This window comes from Thermobia domestica, chromosome 6, assembly GCF_964235325.1.
Source record: "Thermobia domestica chromosome 6, izTheDome1.hap1.1, whole genome shotgun sequence".
Classification (NCBI taxonomy): domain Eukaryota; kingdom Metazoa; phylum Arthropoda; class Insecta; order Zygentoma; family Lepismatidae; genus Thermobia; species Thermobia domestica.
In genome coordinates, this window is record NC_137459.1 from 18,406,909 (window position 1) to 18,430,502 (window position 23,594).

Consider the following 23,594-nt stretch of genomic DNA (forward strand, 5'->3'; position numbering starts at 1 on the left):
CGTGTTTTGAGCATGGACGAATTTAGGGGTTGCCTGCTGTGGGGACGGATCTTCTAGGTGTTTGGAGTACCATTGAATTGAGTGGCGGGTCCGGGAATTTTCCCATGGGAAATTGTTAATATAAAAACTTGTTTTTGAACATTTTCGTGTATAATTGTCTATAATACAACATAGGGGATATCTTTTTAATTTTTTTAGAGAATTATTGCCAGGGGATCAAAGTCTCTCCATGCCCTCCCTGTAATTACAGAGAAGCTATCCAATGGTTTTCAGTCATTATACAAATAGAAATGGAACTCCCTTAGGTAATATACCCTCATTGTATTTCAACATTTAGGTAGCCGGTATGTCGAGTCAAAATGGTAACGAAACATACCGTCTCTGCTTTCTTTCCACTTCGAACACTGGTAGTGACTAAATATTACCCCTTGCGTGGACAAGGAACAAGAAGGCTAGAAGAAGACATCAAGGCAGGGAATGTAAATTGTGATACGATGTGAGTGTTCCTTTTCTTAACACATTTTGAAGGAGCAAGAAACAGAAATACTGAGAAGAAAGAAAATTCACTAAATGGAGTTTCACTGGAAGCTGGAAATGCGTATGGCTAACATAAGTTTCAATTAAGTGGGAAAATTAAAGAATAATAAATGTATAAATGAATAATTGAATAACAAACAAACAAACAAATGAATAATTAATTATATATACCGACATACATTACAAGCTTCACAGTTTGGTTATATTTCTTTGTACACTCAATAATATTTCAAATAATCTGAAATAAGGATCTTTCTGCTCCTTTTCATTACATTTTTGAAGGATAAGAAAAAAACTTTCAACGGAACAAGATGTGATGACCATGTATATCATTCACACTATCTTATTGTCGTGACCTTCATGGTAATTGCTTTTTATGCAAATTTGAAATTAATAGCTATTTTCCTTGTCGCTTTTGAGAAGATCCGTTTATTCGTTTTAGGTATGTGAGTCCTATTTCAATTTTTTCGGCTGAATAAATTCAGGCACATATTCAGACACAAGAAGCATGAAACGAAGAAAAAAGCTCAAATTTTGAAATATATGAACCAAATAAAATAGATAAAACCTATAAATCTGAACTATAGTGAATTGTATTTTTCAGAATGACAGCAAGAATAATATCCATTCTATTTATGATTGTTGTAGAAAAAAGAAGAAAATAGAAAAAAGAAATATTACACATTCTTATATTGTTGGACTTAACATGACCATAGTTTTCCTGCTTCTTGTGCAGAGTAATCACTAGGGTTAGGATCTTGATGATTTTGCAACTTCTTTCTGGATTAGTATAAACATTGCTCGTTGTGTTATAAATCCTGTTTTATTAAAAAGAAGTAATTTAAGACAAACTTGTTTGTGCATTTTTTGCATTTTTTGCCCATTTCTGTAAATAAGTGCATTTTTTACAGTTTTTAGGCATTTTACAAGCATATTTAGTATTTATTCTTACTTTTAGCTGCATAATTCTAATTTTTCTTATAAAAACAATAAATTGAAGCAGCATGTTTCCGCCTACGCAAAATGAAATGCAAGGAAAATTGCTCTACACGATTCTAGTTCGAAGATTTGTTGGAGTAGGCGTGGCCACTGTAAGCAGACTGCAGTCTCTGGCGATTAGTCACATGAAGCGAAGGAGCGACCTTGGCATTCACTGTTTTGGTGAGCTGTTGGTAGACGCCTAATTCTGCAGTTTATCTGGTTAAAATGCCGAAGATAAAAGAGAGTACTGCTTCCAAGCTTAAACGATTTGTGGGTGAATTTGGAGGTGAAAAAGTATTTACAACAAACGGAAGTGTTCTCTACTGCAAAGTGCGTGATACGGCAGTTTCAACCGAAAGAAAATTTACCGTTGAACAGCATGTTTCAAGAGACAAGCAGACATGGGGACTTAAGTTACGTGCGAAATGAGAGGCAAACGCCGCGCAACAACTTCTCCCGCAGAATGGTACATCCAAAAATCATTCTGTTTTTTTCGAAGATTTGTGCGAAGCATTTATTTGTGCTGACATTCCGCTGAACAAAGTGGACAACGCGACATTGCTTGCCTTTTTGGAAAAACACACTTGTAAACCCCTCCCCTATTCTTCGAAATTAAGGAAGAATTACGTGAACATACTTTACGAGAAAACAATGCAGTGTATTAGACAAGAAGTGGATGGAAAAAAAATATGGGTGTCCATGGATGAAACGTGTGATTCGGAGGGACGAAATGTAGTGAATGTTGTTGTTGGAGTGATGCAGGACGGTGGGCCGGGTAAAACATTTCTTTTGAATTGCGAAGTTTTGGAAAAGGTCAATTATTCCACGATCAGTAATTTATGGCCTAATGGTGTCCTTTACGAAAATGTGCTGATCTTTGTAACCGATGCTGCACCGTATATGGTAAAAGCAGCGAACTTACTGCAGGCGCTATATTAGAAAATGATTCACATTACGTGCCTCGAGCATGGTTGCCACAGAGTGGCTGAAGAGATACGCGTGCAGTTTCCTAATGTTGATAAACTCATAGGAAGTGTAAAAGTGTTCAGTAAGGCCCCATCACGTGTAACTGCTTTTAAGTTTGAGCATCCTGAACTACCACCGACTCTTTCGACCCCTCCGAAGCTTCCGCGATTCGAACTGCACAAGAGATACTGGCCAATCCTGAAATTCAAGGTAAGCTTGTGTACATTCAATCAAATTTTGGATTTCTACCAGATGTGAATACTTCCTTAGAGAAATCTGGAGACAAGTTGACAACTTAAATTGACTCAATCAAAAATGCAGTAAGGGCATTAGAAAGTGTTCCTCGGGAAGTAGGACTGGTAGTGTCAAGAAAAATGACAGATGTATTGAAAAACTCAGGTTACCATGTTTTGTGTGCGATAGTGCACATTCTTTCAGGCACAAAATTTGTGCTGCCCAAATTAAAAAGTGATCTAGGAATAAGTGATATGGTCTACTTCGAATATGCTCCGGTGGTTTTTGTAGAAACTGAAAGAACCTTTTCAATGTACAAATCGTTATTTGCAGACGACTGCCATGCATTCCAGTTCGAAAACCCTCATATGATTTTTGTTGTTTATTGCAACTCAGTGTTACGTGCCTCTTTTGAGAAAAGCACAACAGAGTAGAACCACGTATATATATATACTATAGGTAATACACTAATAAATAGTAACGGATAATTCTCTGTGAAAGCATTTTTTTCAAATTATAGTGCATTTTTTAGATTTTTAGTGCATAATTGCATTTTTTATTTTGCATTTTCCCCGCATTGATAGTGCAACAAAATCCTAACCCTAGTAATCACATACCTGTCAGGATGATTTTAGCGTAAAGACAATGATCAAATTCCATTTCTAGTATACACATTACATAATTTACAGATGCAAAACAATCATCTTTGTTAAAAGTGGAAAGTGTAACTTATTATTTATTATCATTAGAAGAAAAATGCTTTTTTATTCTAGTCTTAATTTTAGGTTTATTTAGCGAGGTAAAGTATGGAGGAATTATATAGAAAGAGTAATAGAGTATTATGTGTTTACATACGCCTTCTTTCACTTCTAAGAATTTCGTTTATCCGCAGGGTTATAAAATACATTTATTGAGTACCATTATGTAAATCCTACCATTAAGAAATGTCTGTTAATACTTCAAGGACTCGGGAGGAAGACGTGGTAACTGACACACTTGCTATTTTTGAGTTATATAGTGTACTATCCTCTTCATTGTAACTAGCAACGATCAGTGTAGGAAATGTGATTTTCCCTCAATAGATTGCAGAGGAAGATGCGCGAAAAGTTATGGCATCTGCAAGATCTTGCAACTAGATTATCATAAATAGCAAATATAGCAGCAAGACACCATTGCTATTTCGAAGCATGTCTGAAGAAGACGATCATGCTACCAATGGCTAAGAAATCGAACCAACAGAGATCTGAAGATTATAGAACTATGGTATTAGACTCGTATCGCACACAGCAAAAATTTTCCTTCGAATACTGAACAGAAGCTTACAAGGAACAACAAATGAAAAAGTTGAGGAAGAACAGTTCGGATTGAAGAGAGCTAAGGGCACGAGAGATGCAGTTGGATTATTAAGGGAAATCAGTGAAAAGTTTTTGGAAAAAGGAAAATAAGTGTATGTTGTATTTATTGATCTAGAAGTGGCTTTTGACTGCGTAAATTGGGAATTGTTGTTGGGAGTTTTAAACGAGGTTGGGTTGTAATGGAAAGATCGAAAACTCATAGGAAACTTGCATATGAAACAACAAGTAAGTGTTAGAATATGGAAGGAAGTGACAAGAGGAGAGTGCAATTAGAAGGGAAGTTGGACAAGGATCCTGTCTTTGGCCAACATTATTTAATATCTATCTAGAAGAGATAGTGAAGAAAAACTAAGTAATGAAGACGGCATTACGTTAAGAGGTAGAACGATTAGATGTATACGGTTTGCAGATGAAATAGCGTTTGTTGCGAAATCTGAAAAGGAAATCAATAAGATTTAATAATACTTGAGAAAGGGCTGTGAAAATATGGGATTAAAATAATTGTTAGAAAGACAAAAGGCATGGTAATTGGAACAAAGCGGTATCAAATATAGAAGTAAGAGGGGAGAATATAGAACAGGTGACAAGTTTCCGATACCTAGGCAATATCATTAGTGATGATATTAAGTGCGAACGGGAGATAAAAGCAAGGATAGGAGTTGAGTTGAGTTGATTTTGAGTTTAACGTCCCGTTCAGCAGCGAGGCTATATGAGACGTGGACCTACTGATTAACGTGGAATCCGAACCACATGAGCTCCCGCCGGGAATCGAACCCGGGTCTCCCACGCCACAGGCGCGTACGCTAACCGCTTAGCCACGGAGGAGCTCAGCAAGGATAGGAATGGCGAAAAAAATCTTCAGGAGGAAGAAACGTTTACTTTGTGGGATAAAAGAGTTGGGAAAAAGACTCATAAAATGCTACGTGTGGAGTATTGTACTGTATGGGGCAGAAACATAGACATTACACAAAATTGAAAAGGAAGGACTGGAAGCTTTCGAAATGTGGGTGTGAAGAAGAATAGAGAAAATTTGTTGGGTCGAGCGAAAAACGAATGAGATAACATTTGAAATGGGGGTTGAGAAAATAACACTATTTTAGATATTATTGGAAAGGGAAACTGGTTGGGACATTGGCTGAAAGGAACTGTGTCATGAGGAACGTGCTAGAGGATATTGTGGCAGGAAAGAGAGGATGGGGACGAATAAGGCTACAATTGATGAACAGAGGTATTGAAACAGAAAATTCGTAGTTGAATAATTTAAATGAAGACCGTGGAGGAAGCTTCTGAGTTGGGGCAAGTGACCTGCCAGTAATGGCAGAATACCTATGATAGTGATCATAAGGTGTGCTGCAATCGTCAATGTTTGGTTTCATCAACTAACTATATCAACCGATTTACAACCATGGAACTGACACAACATATTGTTCTCTTTCTCATTTACTTGTGTGTAGAGATCTTGAGCAAAGTTTGCAGTTTGTGTGCTGCGATAAATGATTTCTGTTGTTTACTTCAAATATGTGTAAATCAATATTTAGGTACAAATGTTGGTATCCTGGAAGTAACGTATGTAACAATTTCGTGTCAAATGGAGACGATAAAATGATGTGTACGTGGATCTCAATCCACTAAAAACTAGTTCTTCTTAGTGACATCCAGCATTAAATAGTAAAATCTATGCAGTTCTACCAGCATTTTGTTTTGGAGTATTAGCGGTGAAAAAAGTTTATCTATAGAAGAAAGTTGTTTACTTCTAATTTCATTATTTATCGCTTATATGGGACAAAAGTGTTTAAAATATTTTTCTACAGGAATATTTCCTTCTGTTGGAATGTTCGTGAAATATAAAATAAATTCAGAGATTTGTTTTTTTTTACACACGTCAGTTACAGTATATGCGACATTTCTTGAATATAAGTGTGCATAAGTTTAAAATAAATTAGTTTTTTGTAACAGAATTGTCTAATTTAAAATGCATTATTGTACTGCTTATACCATTATTACTATTGCTAATAATAAGTTAATAATAATAATACATTTCAGACAGAATGGGTTATTGATGGTCTTATGTGGGGAATGCCTGGATTGAGTACATTGTCAACTAATCTCAGCACATTAACATCCAGTACCACAGCTAATCACACCATTGAGTACACCTCAGAGTGCCCTAAATATTTGGACACCAAGGAAGTAAACATGAATGTGACTGTCACAATACTCTTAATCATTTTGACTGGTTGTGCTATTTTCGTCACCTGCGTATACACTTACAGCAAGTGTAAGGCTAGAGGGAAATGCTATAAATTGAGATCAGACATTACAGAGGTAAGTGTGTAAAATGTGTATTTTGCATTTTATTCCAAACAAATTTATTAAGCTGAATGCCTTACGCTCCTGTGTATTTGCTTTATGTTTATTCGCTACTTATAACTCAAGAACTGAAAATTAAATTTAGAATTTTGCATAACGAGGCATTCATGATAATCTTTATAAATAAAGATATCACTAATTAATTGAGGTTATTCAGGGTTTCTGATCCAACAACTTTTTAAAATTTAACATTCAAAAATCTGTACGGACGATTGTTTACATCAAAGACAACATCGCAAATATCAATGAAAACAACTGTAAGGTATTGTTTCCATTTTGAGCATTTACATGACTTCTTTTGAATATATATTTAAAAAATCCGTTGTGTTTATTCTGTGTTTTCTCCCGTTCTTATTAGTTGTGCATAGTGTAAACTGAAAATTCCATTACATGAATCTGGAGTGAATATGTTATAACTGACAGAAGTACCTCTTTTCCCACAGGGAGAATGTTTATAGAAATATTTGAACTTGCTTTCCTTTTATGATACGCTTTTAAATGAAAGTGTGTAACGACTTGACTTCGTTACAGTTTCTATTCATTAATTTTGTTTGTTAATTTTATTCAATTGTTGTGTGAGGAAGTCACACGGGGTTATACTTTATAAGTTTTCAATGTTACATATGTTTTCAGAATGTTTCCACTCTTTCATTCATTTCTCATCATCACCGTCTCTTTTAGCCTAGCCGGCATAACTGGACGTAAAACTTGAGGATGTCAAAGATGTTAGCAGTGATTAACATTTCGTTCTTTACTCACTTGATTCTTTTAGTCCTTTATTTAGTATTTGGTACATTTTCCATTAGTTTTGTTTGGCATTATTGTATAGCTTAATGTATTCTACAACTGAGAGAAACACTCCCAAGATTCAGGATAGCAAATGGTAATAGAGTCCTTTAATGATGTACAGTAATCATTATTCTCATTCCGTAACCATTCATTTTACAGATCAATATGTGAATGCAAAATCTTAAAATGTTCATACCAGAGGTCTGAAATCAACTCTGTATTAGTGAGTAATGATTCTAAAATTGAATACTTATAAATTCAACATGCTACTAACAACCAACCGTTGGCATTATGCTTGCTGAGACCTTCTATCGTTAGTGAATGTCTTTTACCAAGCTTTGATTTATTGTATGTAATTAGTATTTCTCTCGTTTCCAGAGAACTATAGAACCATTACGACAATGTTGAAACAAGTACAACTGATGTCGAGGGGTGGCACTCTAAAGTAAATAGAAAGCTATCAAAGTAACATTCCAATATTTTTTTTTACATTCATACGGCTTCTACAAAAGAAACAGAATAAAAATAAGGTTTCTATGTTAATGTTGAAAGTAGGAATCCAGAGGAAACAAAGTTTAAATATAGACAAGTTCAAAAGAAGAAAAGATCAAATCACTGAGAAGCAAGCTAGAATCGTGTGTAATGTACTCGGTAGCTTACGTGGAGGTGGTTGCGTACTTTTTATATTCAGAATAGTGACTGCGAGGTCTTGTGTTGAATTGCGTTGGTTACATTGAAGATATGTGATATTTTACATTGCTGCTACATTGACAATATAAATTCAGATGATACTATTGCATGTAGTACGTATAGTATCTTGTATGGAAGACAAATCAACTGATAATGCAATGCCAACAATAAAGATCTAATGTGGAAGAAAAAGGCTATATCTAAGGGCCGTCTTATACATCGTCTTGCATTAGTTATTAAATATATGATCAAACATGTCTTGAGGATGTAAACTGTGGCATCTTTTAAGTACTTTCAAGCTTTAGCATTTTGAAAATAAACTAGTAGAAATCGGAATTAAATCTTGTTGTGAAATGACTTGATCTTAAACCGAAGTAAGTTTGTTTTGTGTTCGTTTTAATTGCAATGTCAAACGGCTTTCTTGCAACTGAGTCAATCAGTTTTCTATTTCTCTGCAGGTATTTAAAACAATACATTCATCTTTGCAAAAAATATATGCAAATAATACTGCTAATAACAGAACTGTATTCTAGTTATTTTTTCGGGAAGAACAATTAGAACAACTTCCCAAATTTATTATGAAACTTGAAAAAATAATTATTCTTCTTACTGAATCTGTTGAAATTATTAAACAGCTTAGTTTAGATATTAAAAAAAATATAAGTTTCTATCTGCATAAAAGACGCTAGGAGGCGTGGAGTTTGGAGCTGCCTTTGCCTCAAAAAATTTCCTCCCTACATAAAATTCCCTGTCTCGAAAAAAATTGCCTAAAGATAAGGTAATTGAAAACATTTTCTACAGAGTGCTGGAAGATCTATAGGCAGAACAGGAATTAAGCAGAGCGGAATGACCACCTTTCTCCCCCTAAGAAGCGGAATTTTGCAAAATGCTGAAATACGTGCATCATTATTTGAATTTAAGAGTTTATATGCCGAATTTTACATTTCTAACTTTACGTCTTATGTTTTGCTTTGTGAATAAATAAAGAAAAATATCAATGTTATATAAATATTACAGAATTGGGAAGAAAGTACGATAGATAACGTTATTGAGTTCTTTGTTAAACTTCCTAAATTGCAACCAATATTACACACAAATATTTTAGATGAAACTTCGCGCTGTAAAGAAACTGAACACGTAGTCTCGTTTGAAAATTCTCCCTTCCAAGCTACTTTTGCAAGATAGTATTTTCACGTGTTGAATAATTGGACCGCTTGGATGCCAAGTAGCATAACGGCAATATATATATATATATATATATATACGAGGGTCATTGCAAAAGTCATGGCAAATATATTTTTTCTCAAAAATGGTAACGAATAAAAAAATCTGAAATATGTAAATGGAAGGTTAGTTCATATGTAAACATTACATGTAGGGAGATGGATGAATACACACACCACCGTAAAGATACAACACGAGAAAAAAGACGTAAAAAATGTTTGTCGTTTCAAACGTGTTTTACTGTTAATTGCAACAGTACACAATCGTACAGGGCAGGAACACGTATCTGTGACATCTTAGAGCATCCACCATATTTGCCAGACTTATCACCTTGCGATTATGACCTCATACCAAAGCTGACAGAGCCATTGCGTGGAACACGTCTTTGAACACCTTTAGACTCCAATAGCAGTCTCACGTGAGATCCAAAAATTCGCTCAAGATGAGGCCATGGGCAGCCCTATTCGGCGTCTTCCAAAGCGTTGGCAGTGTGTGATGGATTCTTCGGGAGACTACTTCGAGAAACTCTTAAGATGCCACAGGTACGTGTTTCTGTCCTGTACTATTGTGCACCGTTGCAATTGACCAAAAAAAAAAAAAAAAAAAACTTTTGAAACGACAAAATTTTGTTTGTCTCTTTTTGTCGTGCTATATCTTTATGCTTTTCTGTGTGTTCATCCGTCTCCCTCCATGTAATCTTTACATATGAACTAACCTTCCATTTGCGTACTTCAGAATTTTTTTTATTCGTTACCATTTTCGAGAAAAAATAGTTGCCATGACTTTTGCAATGGCTCCTGTATATATATATATATATATACAGAATGTCCCATGAGTCCGTTTACATAGGCCATCTCGGTAACTATTGAAGATACGAAAAAATGATAAGAGAGCAATGTTGTTGGAAAGTATGTGTTTTCAATCTAAAATGTTGGAATTTTTGGAATTGGAACAACCGTTTGACCTCTACACTGGTATAGTGTCGTATGGTAAAGAAAAATGCGACGTTGCCACATCTTTGTTGAAAAACAATGAAGGAAAGTGCGTGTGGTTTGAAGTGTCCTGTAGCAAGGAAAATAGAAGGGACGGTCTATTTTAGGATATGAAGAAGGATCACACACAACGTCAATCCAAGGCAGTGGCGTCACCATCAGAAGTGGAGGGGTACAATGACAAAATAGTAATTGAATAGAATTTGTTCATGGAAAAACTGCTATTAATTGCATAGTGATGTCAATCGAGACGAGACAAGAGGACAATCGAAGAAAGTTAGAAAGGGTCTAAGTGCCAAGACTCAAAAACCAGAGAAAAGTCGATAAACATGAGTTATCGTAATACAAGTTAAACGGGTACTGCGATCATGTGAGTGCTTTAAATCAAGCAACAACTTTTAAGTTTTAAACGCCTTACAAATCTATTCTGCTGTGTATTAAGGCAACTTTGAACGATACAATTCAGGATTTAGGATTTAGATTTCTGGACTCTCGGCATCTAAGGCCATTTAGCCCGTCACGTATGTGAGGGATGACGTCCCTCGGTGAGCACATAACTGATGGAAGGGAAAGAAGAAAGGATGGGGAAGGAAGGAAGCGGCCTGGGATTTGCATGGTGTGAATGAGGGAAACCGAGGAATACCCTCACTCAAGATGGCTGGCCTGGGAAAGCTGTTAAATTTTTAAAACCGAGTGCCCCCACCGAGAATCGAACACGGGATCGCTCGCACCGAATTCGGAAGCGTTAGCGACTACGCCACGCTCGGCCACACGATACAAGTCATTCTACTTTTTGTGGCATTTAAATCCTGTCTCATTATTAAATTGTTGTCCCGTCCAGAAACAGAAGCTCCAGTATCGTCACGTGTCTAGACGAGTTTAAAAGAGACAGATTAATTATCTCGTACCCAGCCGCTGGTGTAGGGGTAGCGTGCCAGCTTACCACACGGCATTTGGGCAGGACAAACGTGAGCACGAACCTTGCTTTGATGGGACATCCTGACTAAGGTTTTTTTCCTGTTTTTTTAGTCCCCCAGGTGCATGCCAGAATGGTCCATTCTCTTAGCCAGAATCGCTTCCTTCTCCAGTCCTAGACTCGCCTAAAGGGCCGATGCGACCTCAGACTGGACACCTAATATCTCCTTGTGCCATTTCTTTAAATAAATAAATAAATAAAGATTTTTGGCTGGTAAGCATCATTATTCATTTGCAGGTCTCGTCTCGACTCGTAAACTTGTTGCCTCATCTCATTTCGTAGAATGATTGTCTACTGTCGTGTTTGAGTTTTCGAAACAAGACCAGACATGAGAATGTTCTGGTCTCGTGAGCAATATTACTTACGTCATTGGAAAGGGGTTTTAAAAAATGTAGAAGCCAGATATTTCAAAATATACAATCCCAACAGTCGTTTGATGGGCGACATAGCATACCATCCTTGTTTCTTTGAGAAATGAATGATATGAGGAGAAAGGTCTGAGACACTGACACGAGGGACACTGCACCTAACCCAACCCATTAACCTTAAGTCACCTACCTGTTGGAAGATCCTGAAACAGATAAAACAATGCTGCAGCTGTGCTCAGCGTAGATGATGTTCGAATTGATGCCCATCTTGCTGTGCACAAATTATTATACAATGTCGCAAACTGGCTCTAACCCGTTGCAGAGTCTCATTAGTAATAGGAGCGCAGGCCTCGAGAATATTGTTTTATAGAGCAGCAATTGTACGCAGGTGATCCCTGTAAACAACGGATTTTATGTGGTCCCACGGAAATAAATCAAGCAGTGTTAAGTCAGGCGATCTGCGTGGCAATTCCGCCAGACCTCGATGCTAGAAGCGATGTCCACGAACTACTACATCCAACCATTGTCGAACATTGGCACTGAACTTTATGTTGTGTGTATAAACCATCCACAGAATTCACGTCGTCGATCGGCATCATTTCTATGAAACTTCTGCATGAAATGTACCTTGAAGGGATGAAAATGATGCTTGCGCAGAAATCTTTAGACATACATTTGGCTGATATTACTCTCTTGGTCCACCTTTCGTATCGATTGCGTTGGACTGCACGTAACTTTAGCCAGAATGTCAACGAGTATGCCATCGTCCGGTCTGCCAGAGAGAGGTCAGTCCAAGACTCTGTCGGTATCCTTGAAGCGTGTCAATAACTTGCCAATCATTATATGTGATGACAATGGGAGGTCTGGATGGCGGTGATGAAACTGTTCCGCAGCCGCATGTATACTCAAACCGAATGCGAGAAGGACCATTTTCACTTTGTGTGCAGGTGAACACATAGTTACTATTCTTCATACACACGGAAACGTACAGACGGAAATTGAACACATCACTTGAATGCAACACACAGCCTCAGAAACAGAACTAAACGGGAAGTGAAAGATGAGTGGCCTGTTGTTTGTACTTGATTACGTAAGACACTGCCACTTGGGCAAGATAGGCGTATCATGGCACTATGCTCATTTAAGAAAATCGCTCAGCGGCGCTTTCTGCAATATTTGGCGGTTTCCTTCCCTCCTGCTTCTGTCTACCTTCAACGGAATTTCCCATCAAATAACGCACATTCGAACAGTTACTGTGTCCCAATTTAGGCATTTTCTTTTCCTTTCTTCATTTACTTCATTTCGACTATATCACAGCTTCTATACTGTTCGCCGTAGCTCAGTTAGCACTCCCCGCTGGTCTAATGGTGCCGGTGGGTGTAGCCGAGCGGTTTGAGGCGTTAGGCTGATGATTGCGAGGTGAAGCCCATTGGGGGTTCGAGTCCCTCTGTAGTAGCAAGGGTGGAATTTTAACTGTCCTCGATGTTTCTGTGTTCGTGTCCCTGTCGTGTCTAGTAGTCCTGAAAAGTGGTTGCAGTAGAAAATAAGTCAGGAAGTTTTTAAAAAAAAAAAAAAAAATGGCTAGCACGTGTATCTTTGATGTACCGGGTTCCGGGTTCGATTCCCGGTGGGAGAGCCTTTGGAATTTTAACTGTAACGGATATGTATTTGTTCGTGTCCCTGTCGAATTTAGTGAAGGTAAAACAGGTCTTGTGTACGAGGAAACTCTGGGTTGCTCAGAAAACTGAGATCTGATCGGTCGATCTTTTTTCTTTTCTTTTTTTTTAAAAAAAAAGAAAGTCGGTAACTCGTCTGACTACGATACAGACTATTCATGCGGTCATGGTTCAAACCTGGGTCAGAACATTGCCTCATTTTTTAGCGCTCTCGTGTCTGCTGACACTGGAGGAATTCAGCCACTTATTTAATTGCGTAACAGTGTTTTTTGAACCAGTATCCATTTTATGTTCTATCGTTTATTTAACAAGTAGATGACGAGCAATGGTACCCTTTGCATGACTTGCATTCTCTTGATGTCATTCAATTGTCAAAGGAATAAGGATGGTATGCCATGTCGCTCATCAAACGACTGCTGGGATGGTACATTTCAATTAACTGGCTTCTACATTTTTTAATCCCTTTCCAATGACATAAGTAGTATTGCTTACGAGACGAGAACATTCTCGTGTCTCGTCTCGTTTCGAAATCTCATACACAACACTAGACAATCACTCAACGAAATGAGATGAGGCGGCAACAAGTTTACCAATCAAGCCGAGACCTGCAAATGAATAATGATGCTCACCAGCCGAGAATATGTATTTATTTGTTAAAGGAAATGACACAAGAAGACATCGGGCCTCAACTCCAAGGTTACATCACCCTTTTAGGTAAGTCTAGGATTAGAAAAGGAAGCGGCCCTGGCCTGAGAGGAATGAATCATCCCAGCATGCACCCGGGGGGACTGAGCGAAACCAGGAGAAACCCTAGTCAGTATGCTCCGTCGGAGCAGGGTTTCTGGCAAGTTCCACCTACCAAATGCCGTGCGGAAGGCAGGCACGCTACCTCTACACCAGTGGCTGCGTACAAGATAATTAATCTGTCTCGTTTGAACTTTTCAAGAAATGTGACAATACTGGCGCTTCTGTTTCTAGACGAGACAACAATTGAATAATGAGACAGGATTTAAGTGCTGCAATAAGTAGAATTGAATCAGAGGCGACGATTAGGGGGGAAGAGGAGGCAGTTGCTCCCCCACTTTTTTTGAAGTGACCCGTTAATGTATATAGTTTCATTTAGAAATGTAAAATTTTTGTTTGTATTACTGGTTTATAGAAAAAATAGTATCATATAATATTTGCCGTTGCGTGAGTACGTATTGATTATTTGTCTTCCCCTGCAGTTAAGAAAGCTACAGAAATTGCGTTTTAATTCCAATTCAAAGCAATTAATATTGCAATTGCATATTTCTTTAAATATCGTAGCACATTGTTCGTAGTATTTACTGTCTTCTATTTTCTAAGAGTAATAACACACATTTAATAGAATGTGTGGAATTAAAAATATAAGTTGTTCATTATAACTCCTACAAAACAAGCCTCATTATTCATTACTGTGATTAATATTATCCTTTTATTTATTTGTTTTGCAAATTTGTTATTAAATAATCTGATCATACAATTTTTCAGACAGAATTTTAAGATGTTCATAAGAAAGGAATCAAATCTCTTCTTACACTTTCGTTGTTTAAGAGTACAAAGGGCAAGTACCTATTTGTGTTGCTCTTGCCAATTTACTTAATAAAATATGAAATACGATATACGGTCTTTTAACTGAAAAATATACTATCCTATTAGTTATACAATCTTTCGTCAAACAAAGTGTTAGAAGCAACCAGGAAAACTAACATGCATATAAAATATTCAGATCATGTCTTGCCAACTCACTTTTAACGTCCAATCGCTGCCACTCAATCCAATTGAATTGAGGAGCTTGTATCCAAACACCACATAAGTCCCTTTTTTTCAATTTTCGGTTTTTGCGCTTTATTTGTGTATTAGGAGTAGGTACACATGCCTGACTATATAATCTCTCAAAACTCACGTAAGTCGTCTTGAAATTAAATGTAAAAAATCACATTTTTTTCCAAAATGGGCGTAAGTCATTAAAAATATTAATTCCAAACTCCACTTAAGTCACGTCGGTATTATTTATTTGCTTTGGAAGTTTGATATTCATTGTTACCATTTCTCTGATTGGTGTTTGTTTTAAGATTTGGAGCGAAAATTAATCTATTGTTTAGAATTTGCTTAAAAACAGTTAATTATTCTAAGAGTTAACAACCAGTAAGAAGACTGAAAACAATAGATTAACTGGCTGTAAACAATACTGCAAAATGGAAATTGGATTACTAGAGCCTATGAAGGAACAGAACGGAAGGAAGCGATCAAGATATTCCGGAAACTGGGTAAACCCTAATAAAATAGCCTAACAAAATATAATCAATATAAAAGTACACTTTAAAAAATGAAAGTTTAAAATATATAGATCTTAGAACTAAAATAAATAAAAATTCATTAAAAACGCACAAATCATGTTAGTCTTACAAGTTAGTGTAAATAAGCACATAGTATAATCAAATATAAATTATTATTATTATTATTATTTTATATGTTTTACAAGATATAATGATAGTAGAGTGTAATCGTTGAGCAGTAGCTGACTTTTTTCTGGAGAAAACATATGACTTAAGTAGTTTTTGAACGGAAATGAAATATTTTCCCGCCATTTTGGCCTAAACATAAAATCGGACATTTCTTAAAATTTAGCATGTTGTTATGTACCACTATACATAAAAGATATCGTTCAAATATTTTTCATTAAATATAGAACCAGAGCGATACACGTTTTTCGCTTCTTCTGTAAAATTACAAAAAAAAAAAAAAAAAAAAAAGACTTAGGTGGAATTTGGAAACAAGCTTCTCAATTGTATCCTTCAAAGTTGTCTTAGTACCAAGCAGAATACATTTGTAAGGAGTTCAAAGCTTAAAAGTTAATGGTTCCGTTTTAAAGCAAACACATGGTTGCGGTACCCGTTTAACTTGTATTACGATAACTCATGTTTATCGACTTTTCTCTGGTTTTTGAGTCTTGGCACTTAGGCCTTTTCTAATTTTATTCGATTGTCCTCTTGTCTCGTCTTGTTGACATCACTAAGCAATTAATATCAGTTTGCCATGAACAAACTCAATTCAATTGCTTTTTCGTACCTAACCTCCTCCCCTTCTGATGGTGACACCATTGCCTTGGATTGATGTTGTGTGTGATTCTTCTTCATATCCTTCATTGAGGCCGTCCCTTCTATTCTCCTTGCTCCAGAATACTTCAAACCACACGCACTTTCCTTCATTATTATCCAACAAAGCCGTGGCAACATTGCATTTTTCTTTACCATTGGGCGCTATACCAGTATAGAGCCCAAACGGTTGGTCCAATTCCAAAAATTCCAACATTTTAGATTGAAAATAGATACTTTCCAAAACGGTCTTATGGGACACCCTGTATATACATATATATATATGTGTGTGTGTGTGTGTGTGTGTGTGTATGTATGTATGTTTGTATATGTATATATGAATAAATAAATAAATAAAGAAATGAAAATGAAAATAAACTAATACTTTCATTCACTTCTATAGATGGGTATCTTGTTTAAAAGACTTTGGTAAACAGTAAATTATAAGAGCATAAGCTATATATTTATTATTTTGGTTGCGAACAAAAGAGAAAGATGAATTGTTTGAGGTATTAACTCCAAAATTCACTCTCGGAAAATTTCAATTTTCGAGGTAGGTCACGTGACATTGAAGCGGCCCATTTAATTATTTTGGTCTTCCATGAACGTCTTCAACAGACAAACATGATGAACATTTGGTAAATTTATTTCCGCTTAGGAATACAAATGAATCAGTCCGTTTTGAAACGGTCATGAGTCACAAAATAGTTTTGCTTTATTCCAATTTGTTATTTATTTATTTTGGAAAAGCAATTGCTCAGAAAAAGTTGTTCTTTTCGTACAATGACAAGAAAACTCTATCCTTTCAAACCGAGATAAACATTTCATGTCTATCAGGATTTTCAAACATTAAACAGCAGTTTTTTTTTAATGTTCTCATAACTTTTCTGACTCATGACCTTTTCAAAACTACTGATTAAAATACTTTTAAACAGAGGTGGTGGCCATAATATTTGAACAATACTGTACATAGCTATTAACAAGACTGTACTCTCGCTTAAATATGTTCCCCTTCCCACACACACATACACACCTTTCCAACCTGAGAATGATTTGACCTCTCATTTACGGCTCCTTTGAGTTTTGAAACCCTATTTTGATCCTGCAATTTACCCCTATGATTAAGGTTTAAAAAAACGTTAAAATACACTCTTCTATTTAAATTTGATCTTGTGTACTTTCTTTAAACAGATGCTCCCATGGCAGTGTGGGACCTATACCGAAACTTACGGTCGAGGCATACTAAATGAAGTTCCCTCAATGTCTACCATAACCCGAGCAGATTCCACCTCGATGAATGATCTAAGGGAAAATCACAGAAACTGGGTTACACCTATGTGCGACAAATGCAATGCTGATCCAAGAGCAAGCACAGAATCAAAAATCGACTGGCGCAGGTTTAAAGATGAAAATTGACACTACAAAGGTTATGAATTTATTGTTTTCTTTATCTGGAATTTTATTTTAAAAATATAAATTCTGAGAAGTTGCTGAGATAACTTGACGTTACAAGTCAAGATTATTTTTATTTGGATCTACGTTTCTCTGTGAGCATTTTTATATGTACATCCTAATTATGCATGTAAATGTATTTTATATGCACTCTTCTATTTACCACAGATATATTAAACTACATCGAAAGTTTCGATTTCCTTTTCTTGGTTTCAGCTTTATATCAGATTTCTCAAACGGTGATTTGCGGACCACAAGTGGTCCTCGAAGTTTGTGCTTGTACTTCTCTTAGATTGAACATTCGTCAAAAGAGGCAGGAGAAATAAAGTTCAACTGAGTTGTCTCTTTCACTATATGTGATAGTCTCTAACAGATATAGATTGCACAAATAATACATGTATATAAGTAATAAAATTTACAAAGATGAAAATTATACAAATCTTAATACACATACAGCGTATTATAAAATATCCTTGATAGCTTTCAATCATTAATAATAAAAGATATGGACCGCACTAAACTTTCTCATTCCAATCTCTTAAACTAAATCTTGGTGTCCTGCGGTTATTAATGAAAAATTTTCTTGTGAAATGAAAAGTTATAAGGCGTTTTCGGAAAATTTCGCCCAAAGAAAACTCACCCACAAAAATAAACTACCTGTTGTAGATTTTTCTAAAAGAAAATGGCTGATACACTGTGTTAGGGTTATTGATGAAATATTTGTATATAAAGCAAAACCGCAGAAGTTATATTTCACATAACTGTCAAAAAAACTCACCCCTTCTGGATATCCTCATAGAAGTTATTTATGCAATATTCTAGGAGTACTAGCAGAATATCCGTTCTTCGCACGGGGAGAATATGTTTCATTTTAGAATAAAGGGCAATGGAGGCTGAGTTTGGATTTAAACGGCATCGGAAGTATTACTGTTCGTCTTAGCGACCCTGGAAATAATGAACTCGACACTAATATTGGTCATTTTCGATCATTTCCCCCTACGCCTAGCCCATGTTGCACCGTCAAAGTGAAATGATAGAAACCATGCCAGGTCCGAACCTCATCTGTGTTGAAAATTTGATCCAGATCAGTTGGGTGGTAAAGAGTTTTTAAATCAGAAACATAGTCACTTTCATTCCTATATACAGTATGTTAAGTGAGAGCGTGGTATGGTTAATTAGAAGAAATGTATTTGACAGCAAAGGAAACCATATATATATAAACTTCACTTAGGAACTGGTATGTGCCCTATCCAAATATCCCTGCTTTATATTCCTGCGGTACTTCCGCAACAGTTTTTACAGAGGTAGTTGGTGAGTACTCCAAGTTATATGCCCTTAGCCAAACTCCCTCTGCAAAAATTGCAGCGTGTGTACCTTAGGATTCTGAAACATGTATTTTTGGATAGTGCACATATTAGTTCCTAAGTGAAGTCTTGACCCGACTACGGTAGATCAAATAGTTTTGGAGCTATGAACCATTTAAGTTCATTTTTGCATGTTTTCGGCAGCCTATAACTCCGAAAGGAAGCATTTGTGCACCCAGGTTGGTCTATACTTTTTGTCTTATCTTGGTGTCAGCAATCACCTTTCAAACGTTGTCGGTGTTTTTTTTCAAATACCCTATATATATACATCAGATGCACACAAAAGAAAAATGTACGTACAGTTAACAACGCGTCGAGTCACCCGCAGCGTCGATAATGGTTTGGCATCTTCGAGGCATGCTTGCAACTAAGTTTTCCGCATATTCACGTTTAAGGGACCTCCGAATGCGTCGAATTTGCATTGACAGCTGAGTTAAAGTGAAAACGAGACATTTTCAATTTGATTAGCGTCAGGTGGCTGTGAGGGCCAATCCAGTACCTGCACAACTTTCTCCCTTTTCCAGTCGCTTCAGAGTTTGCTGCGGTGCTTAGGATCATTGTCCTCCTGCAGTATCCAATCTTCATTTTTGTCGATAAACCTACGTTTGGCAGTCGGTAGCAAATATATTTGATAGATTTGTAACATTTATCGTGTATTTAAAGTGCCGGTAAACACGTGCAACGTGCCAAAACCCAATTTTGAGAAACACCCCTAAATATGCATCTTTATGGGATGTTTCACTGTCCATTGGATCAACCTGTTGGCGGCAGTTCACCAGGCTCGTTGTCTGCTTACGTAACCCCACACAGAAGATTCGTCGCTTAAAGGTACGTTGTCCCACTCGCGGTCTAAGTTGTCCTTTGCCCACGCCAGTCGTTTCGTGACGTGCTTTTCACTCAATAATGGTTTCATCACTATAGTGCGATATTTAATGTTGAGAGCCCGGAGACGTATTCTAATAGTTACACACGACACATCATAGCCCTTTTGCTTGACTCATGTTAAAGCTGCAGTTCGCGAAAACAACTTAATAATCATTATTGCCACTTGTGGAGTCACTTTTCCTTTTGACCCAAGTTCTTGAAAGTCATCCACGTTCTTCCCCACTTTATAACAATTTACCTACTTTAGTACAAACTATTTGGACTTCCTCATATATTTCTCCGCCGCGGCGTGACTCATTTTCGGCCCTCTTGGGTGGCTACAGAGAAACACAGCATCAAAACACGACGCGTAAGTTGCTCTCATTGCTGTTATTGTCTTTCTCAGTCACGCATTCACATTTTTCTAGTGCTTTCTGGACATTGCATGGAAGACACAAGTTTCTTCTATTGGGTGTGAAAGAACTATTGCGATATATGTTGCCAGCTGTGCGTAATGCCGACCACGCTCTTACTTAACAGACTGTATGTATTTACTTATAAAATATCCTTGATAATTGTCAATCATTAAAAATAAAATATATGCATACTGGATACTATTAATACAATTTTAAAAATATATGCATACTGTAATGTGCTCATAATAGAAAACAATAAATTTTGGTTTCGAAAAGGAAAAGATACGTGTGGTTCGCAGAATGTTCTGGCAATAATAAAAGTGATCTCCATTTGGAACAAGTTTGACAAACGCAGTTTTGTATGATTTTGTTACCTTTTATGCTTAGACAAAATGTATACAGTTTCCCTGTATGTGTCAGTAGTAAGAATAAATACCGTATCCAGAAAATTAAGACGCTCTTTCAAATATTCTAGTTAACATTGCGTAAAATTACGTTTTAAATCTTACTAATTCAGAGTTAAAATTGTAATAAATAAGTATTACAAATCTCATAAGTTTACACTACTTTTACTCTATAATTCCGTTCCTCCTGATTGCAGAGTGTGTAAGTTTCAATAATGTTGCTCGTACATTGTACATGAGAAATGGGTACGAATAATCTATATATTCTTGTATCTATATGCAAATTGGCAAAGCAGCAATATCTGGAAATAAAGCTTCGGTGCGTTAAAGAATTGGATTTTTAAGAGAATCTAGAGCTGTATTTCTCTTCAATAACATCAAAAAGTGTCGGCCAATTTTAATAGTGTTTTGTTTGGTGCAGTGGATACATAAATCTCTGTACAGCACTTAAAACTGTATTCCTACTCTTAAGTCGTTCGGAAGAGGTTGACAAAAATTTGCATCGTATGAAGGTCCTTTTTGGCTGTGAACCAGTTGAGACCGTAGGAATCGAACCCAGGATCCCTTGGTTACAAGGCGCCGCGTAATATTGTTCGTCAGTTGCGGCCAATGTTATTTCACCCGCAAACAACGAATTTTCAGTATACTTGCAATTTGATATCGAGGTTCCTTTGATAATCTCATACATCAAAGAGGAACGAAGAAATGAAGAGAAAGGGACTACTTTCAGTGTACATTGTGCTATTGTTTCCAGACATGTCCGTTGCTCTTCCATGGCACTGTGTAAGTTCTGGTTTTCATCGTCTCTGATCCTTCAATGACACTGTCATCATTGTAACAGCCTGGCAATGCCATGTGTCCTGTTTCCTATGGCCTTCATGGCGGAGGAGCTTTTTCATGTTGGTCACCAAAATGAGCAGGTGTCTTTCCAGGATTTTCCAGGAGTTTCTTTGCCGTTCTCCAATTGTCCAGCATATTCTCATTCCCTCAACTCTTTTCATATTTCCGTGTGCGTGGGTTTTCTCGGGGTTCTTCCGTTTCCTCCCACTTTCTTCATTCCACCATTTCATTCATTACTCATCATCACCGTCTCCTTTAGCCTAACCAGCATAAGCGTGGGACGTAAAACTCAAAGATTTCATTTCATTTTTTTTCTTTTCATATTTCTTTAGTCATCCGCTTCGTTTAGCATAAGAGGCAACACTGTGGAATGTTTTATTTGTTTAAAACAAATTTGGGAGGATAAGTTACCAACTCTTCTCGAGATATCTACCTTGTTAACACGACTTTCTCTCTTTTTGTTAGGTAATCAGTATTGTTCCCTTTATGTGTCATCTCCCATAAGTTTTCAACAATCTGTTTTTCACTACTTGGAGGAGGAAAATGTGTACATGGCAACTCAGTGGTAGTGTGCACCTATATGGCAAAGGGTCCCTCTTTCGATCCACGACCAAGTGAGTTTGCGATGTAGAATATTGTATCAATTGTTCATTTTTTCCTTTTCTGCGGAGGATACTCCCATTTCTTTGCTAATCCTCATTGCACAAATTCTTCCAAAATCATTAAGTATTATTAATATGTGTCCTCTCCACCACAGATCATGGGTCATGAACCTATAGATGTAACGATTTTATTTAATTTCATTTTATCCATTACATTTAATCCCTGCTGCAGTTATACAATCACGCACAACACACCCAAAATCCTTCGCCATCTTGATTCTGTTCAAAATATCGATGGTCTATCAACGACATTTTGATACTTGCTAAGACGTCGTTCCATCTGTTATGAATTGGACCCATCTTTCCTAACGAAATATCTGGGACCTCCAACTTCCTGTGGGAAACTCCCTTGCTCCGTCAATGAACAATTCAGAATCGTACATTTTTGGGTAGAGCAGACTACAGGTCTAAGGCAATAATATGCCACCTCAAGTCAAAGGCTAATAGTTTTGGAGATATTCGCCCCAAAATTCATTTTCCCACTGTTTTGAACAGCCTTAGCTCTGAAATTATGCACTTCTGATGACTGGCCCATTCGAACCTTTTTCTTAATTTGATGTGACGAATCACCTGTTTCAGTTTGTTGGTCTAGTTCATTAGCACCCTATATATGTGTATATATATGGACCCAACAAGATCATAGCTTAAAATCGGCAATGATCGGAATTGAGTACAAAACATTTAATTTGTTGTAATGATCGTTAATTTGTTAATATTTTTAAGTAATATTTTTAGGTTAAGGGCCGTGACTTGCCACCTTTTTCATATGCAGTAAATCAACTGAGCTGTTTAAAATGTCATATTCAAAATCACTACTTTTACGTTACCAGATAGAATCTGTGTCACCATGATACATTTTTCTCAATCTGTGCTTTTCCTTTCCACTGGTTTAGTGGGTCGTGACTGATGTAAGGGATTCCCTCCCATAAAATCTCAGTGCTGACAATGAATATTAAGCTCCAACCAATCAAACCGTTTCTTTTTTCTTATCTACCAGATTGTTGCACTTCTCGTATATTGCTACAAGTAATCCAGCAGCTAGGAAAGTCCTGTTGGGAGTTTGAAAGCCAGAAGGTTTGTTTGCTTTACCGAGTTCTACTATCTTTAGTGTTTTTAAAAAAATTGGTCACATGTTCTGAATCATGGTCATTATTGCGCAATGGCCGCCATCTTGAATATTCCTTTCGTATTCACTACATTTTTCTTAAATACACCTAGCTCAAGCTGTAATTGTCGCAAAGTTATCAGTTATACCTCGTTCGATTTGCAATAGTATAGGCTTTTAGATGGCGTTATTCACTTGTCAGTAATACAC

At 36.7% G+C, this 23,594-nt stretch overlaps 1 protein-coding gene across 2 annotated transcripts in view; it reads left to right on the forward strand.

The window, feature by feature from the left end:
* The window catches only part of LOC145687640 (uncharacterized), a 76,603-nt gene extending 55,851 nt beyond the window's left edge, over positions 1 to 20,752 (forward strand). For both annotated transcript variants that reach the window (XM_081761105.1, XM_081761104.1), the window contains exons 5-6: positions 6,117 to 6,398; positions 17,469 to 20,752. In XM_081761105.1, the coding sequence (XP_081617231.1) occupies positions 6,117 to 6,398; positions 17,469 to 17,693 (507 nt within the window). In that variant the 3' untranslated portion in view covers positions 17,694 to 20,752. The remainder of the gene's footprint in view (positions 1 to 6,116; positions 6,399 to 17,468) is intronic.
* Positions 20,753 to 23,594: the final 2,842 nt, after the last annotated feature.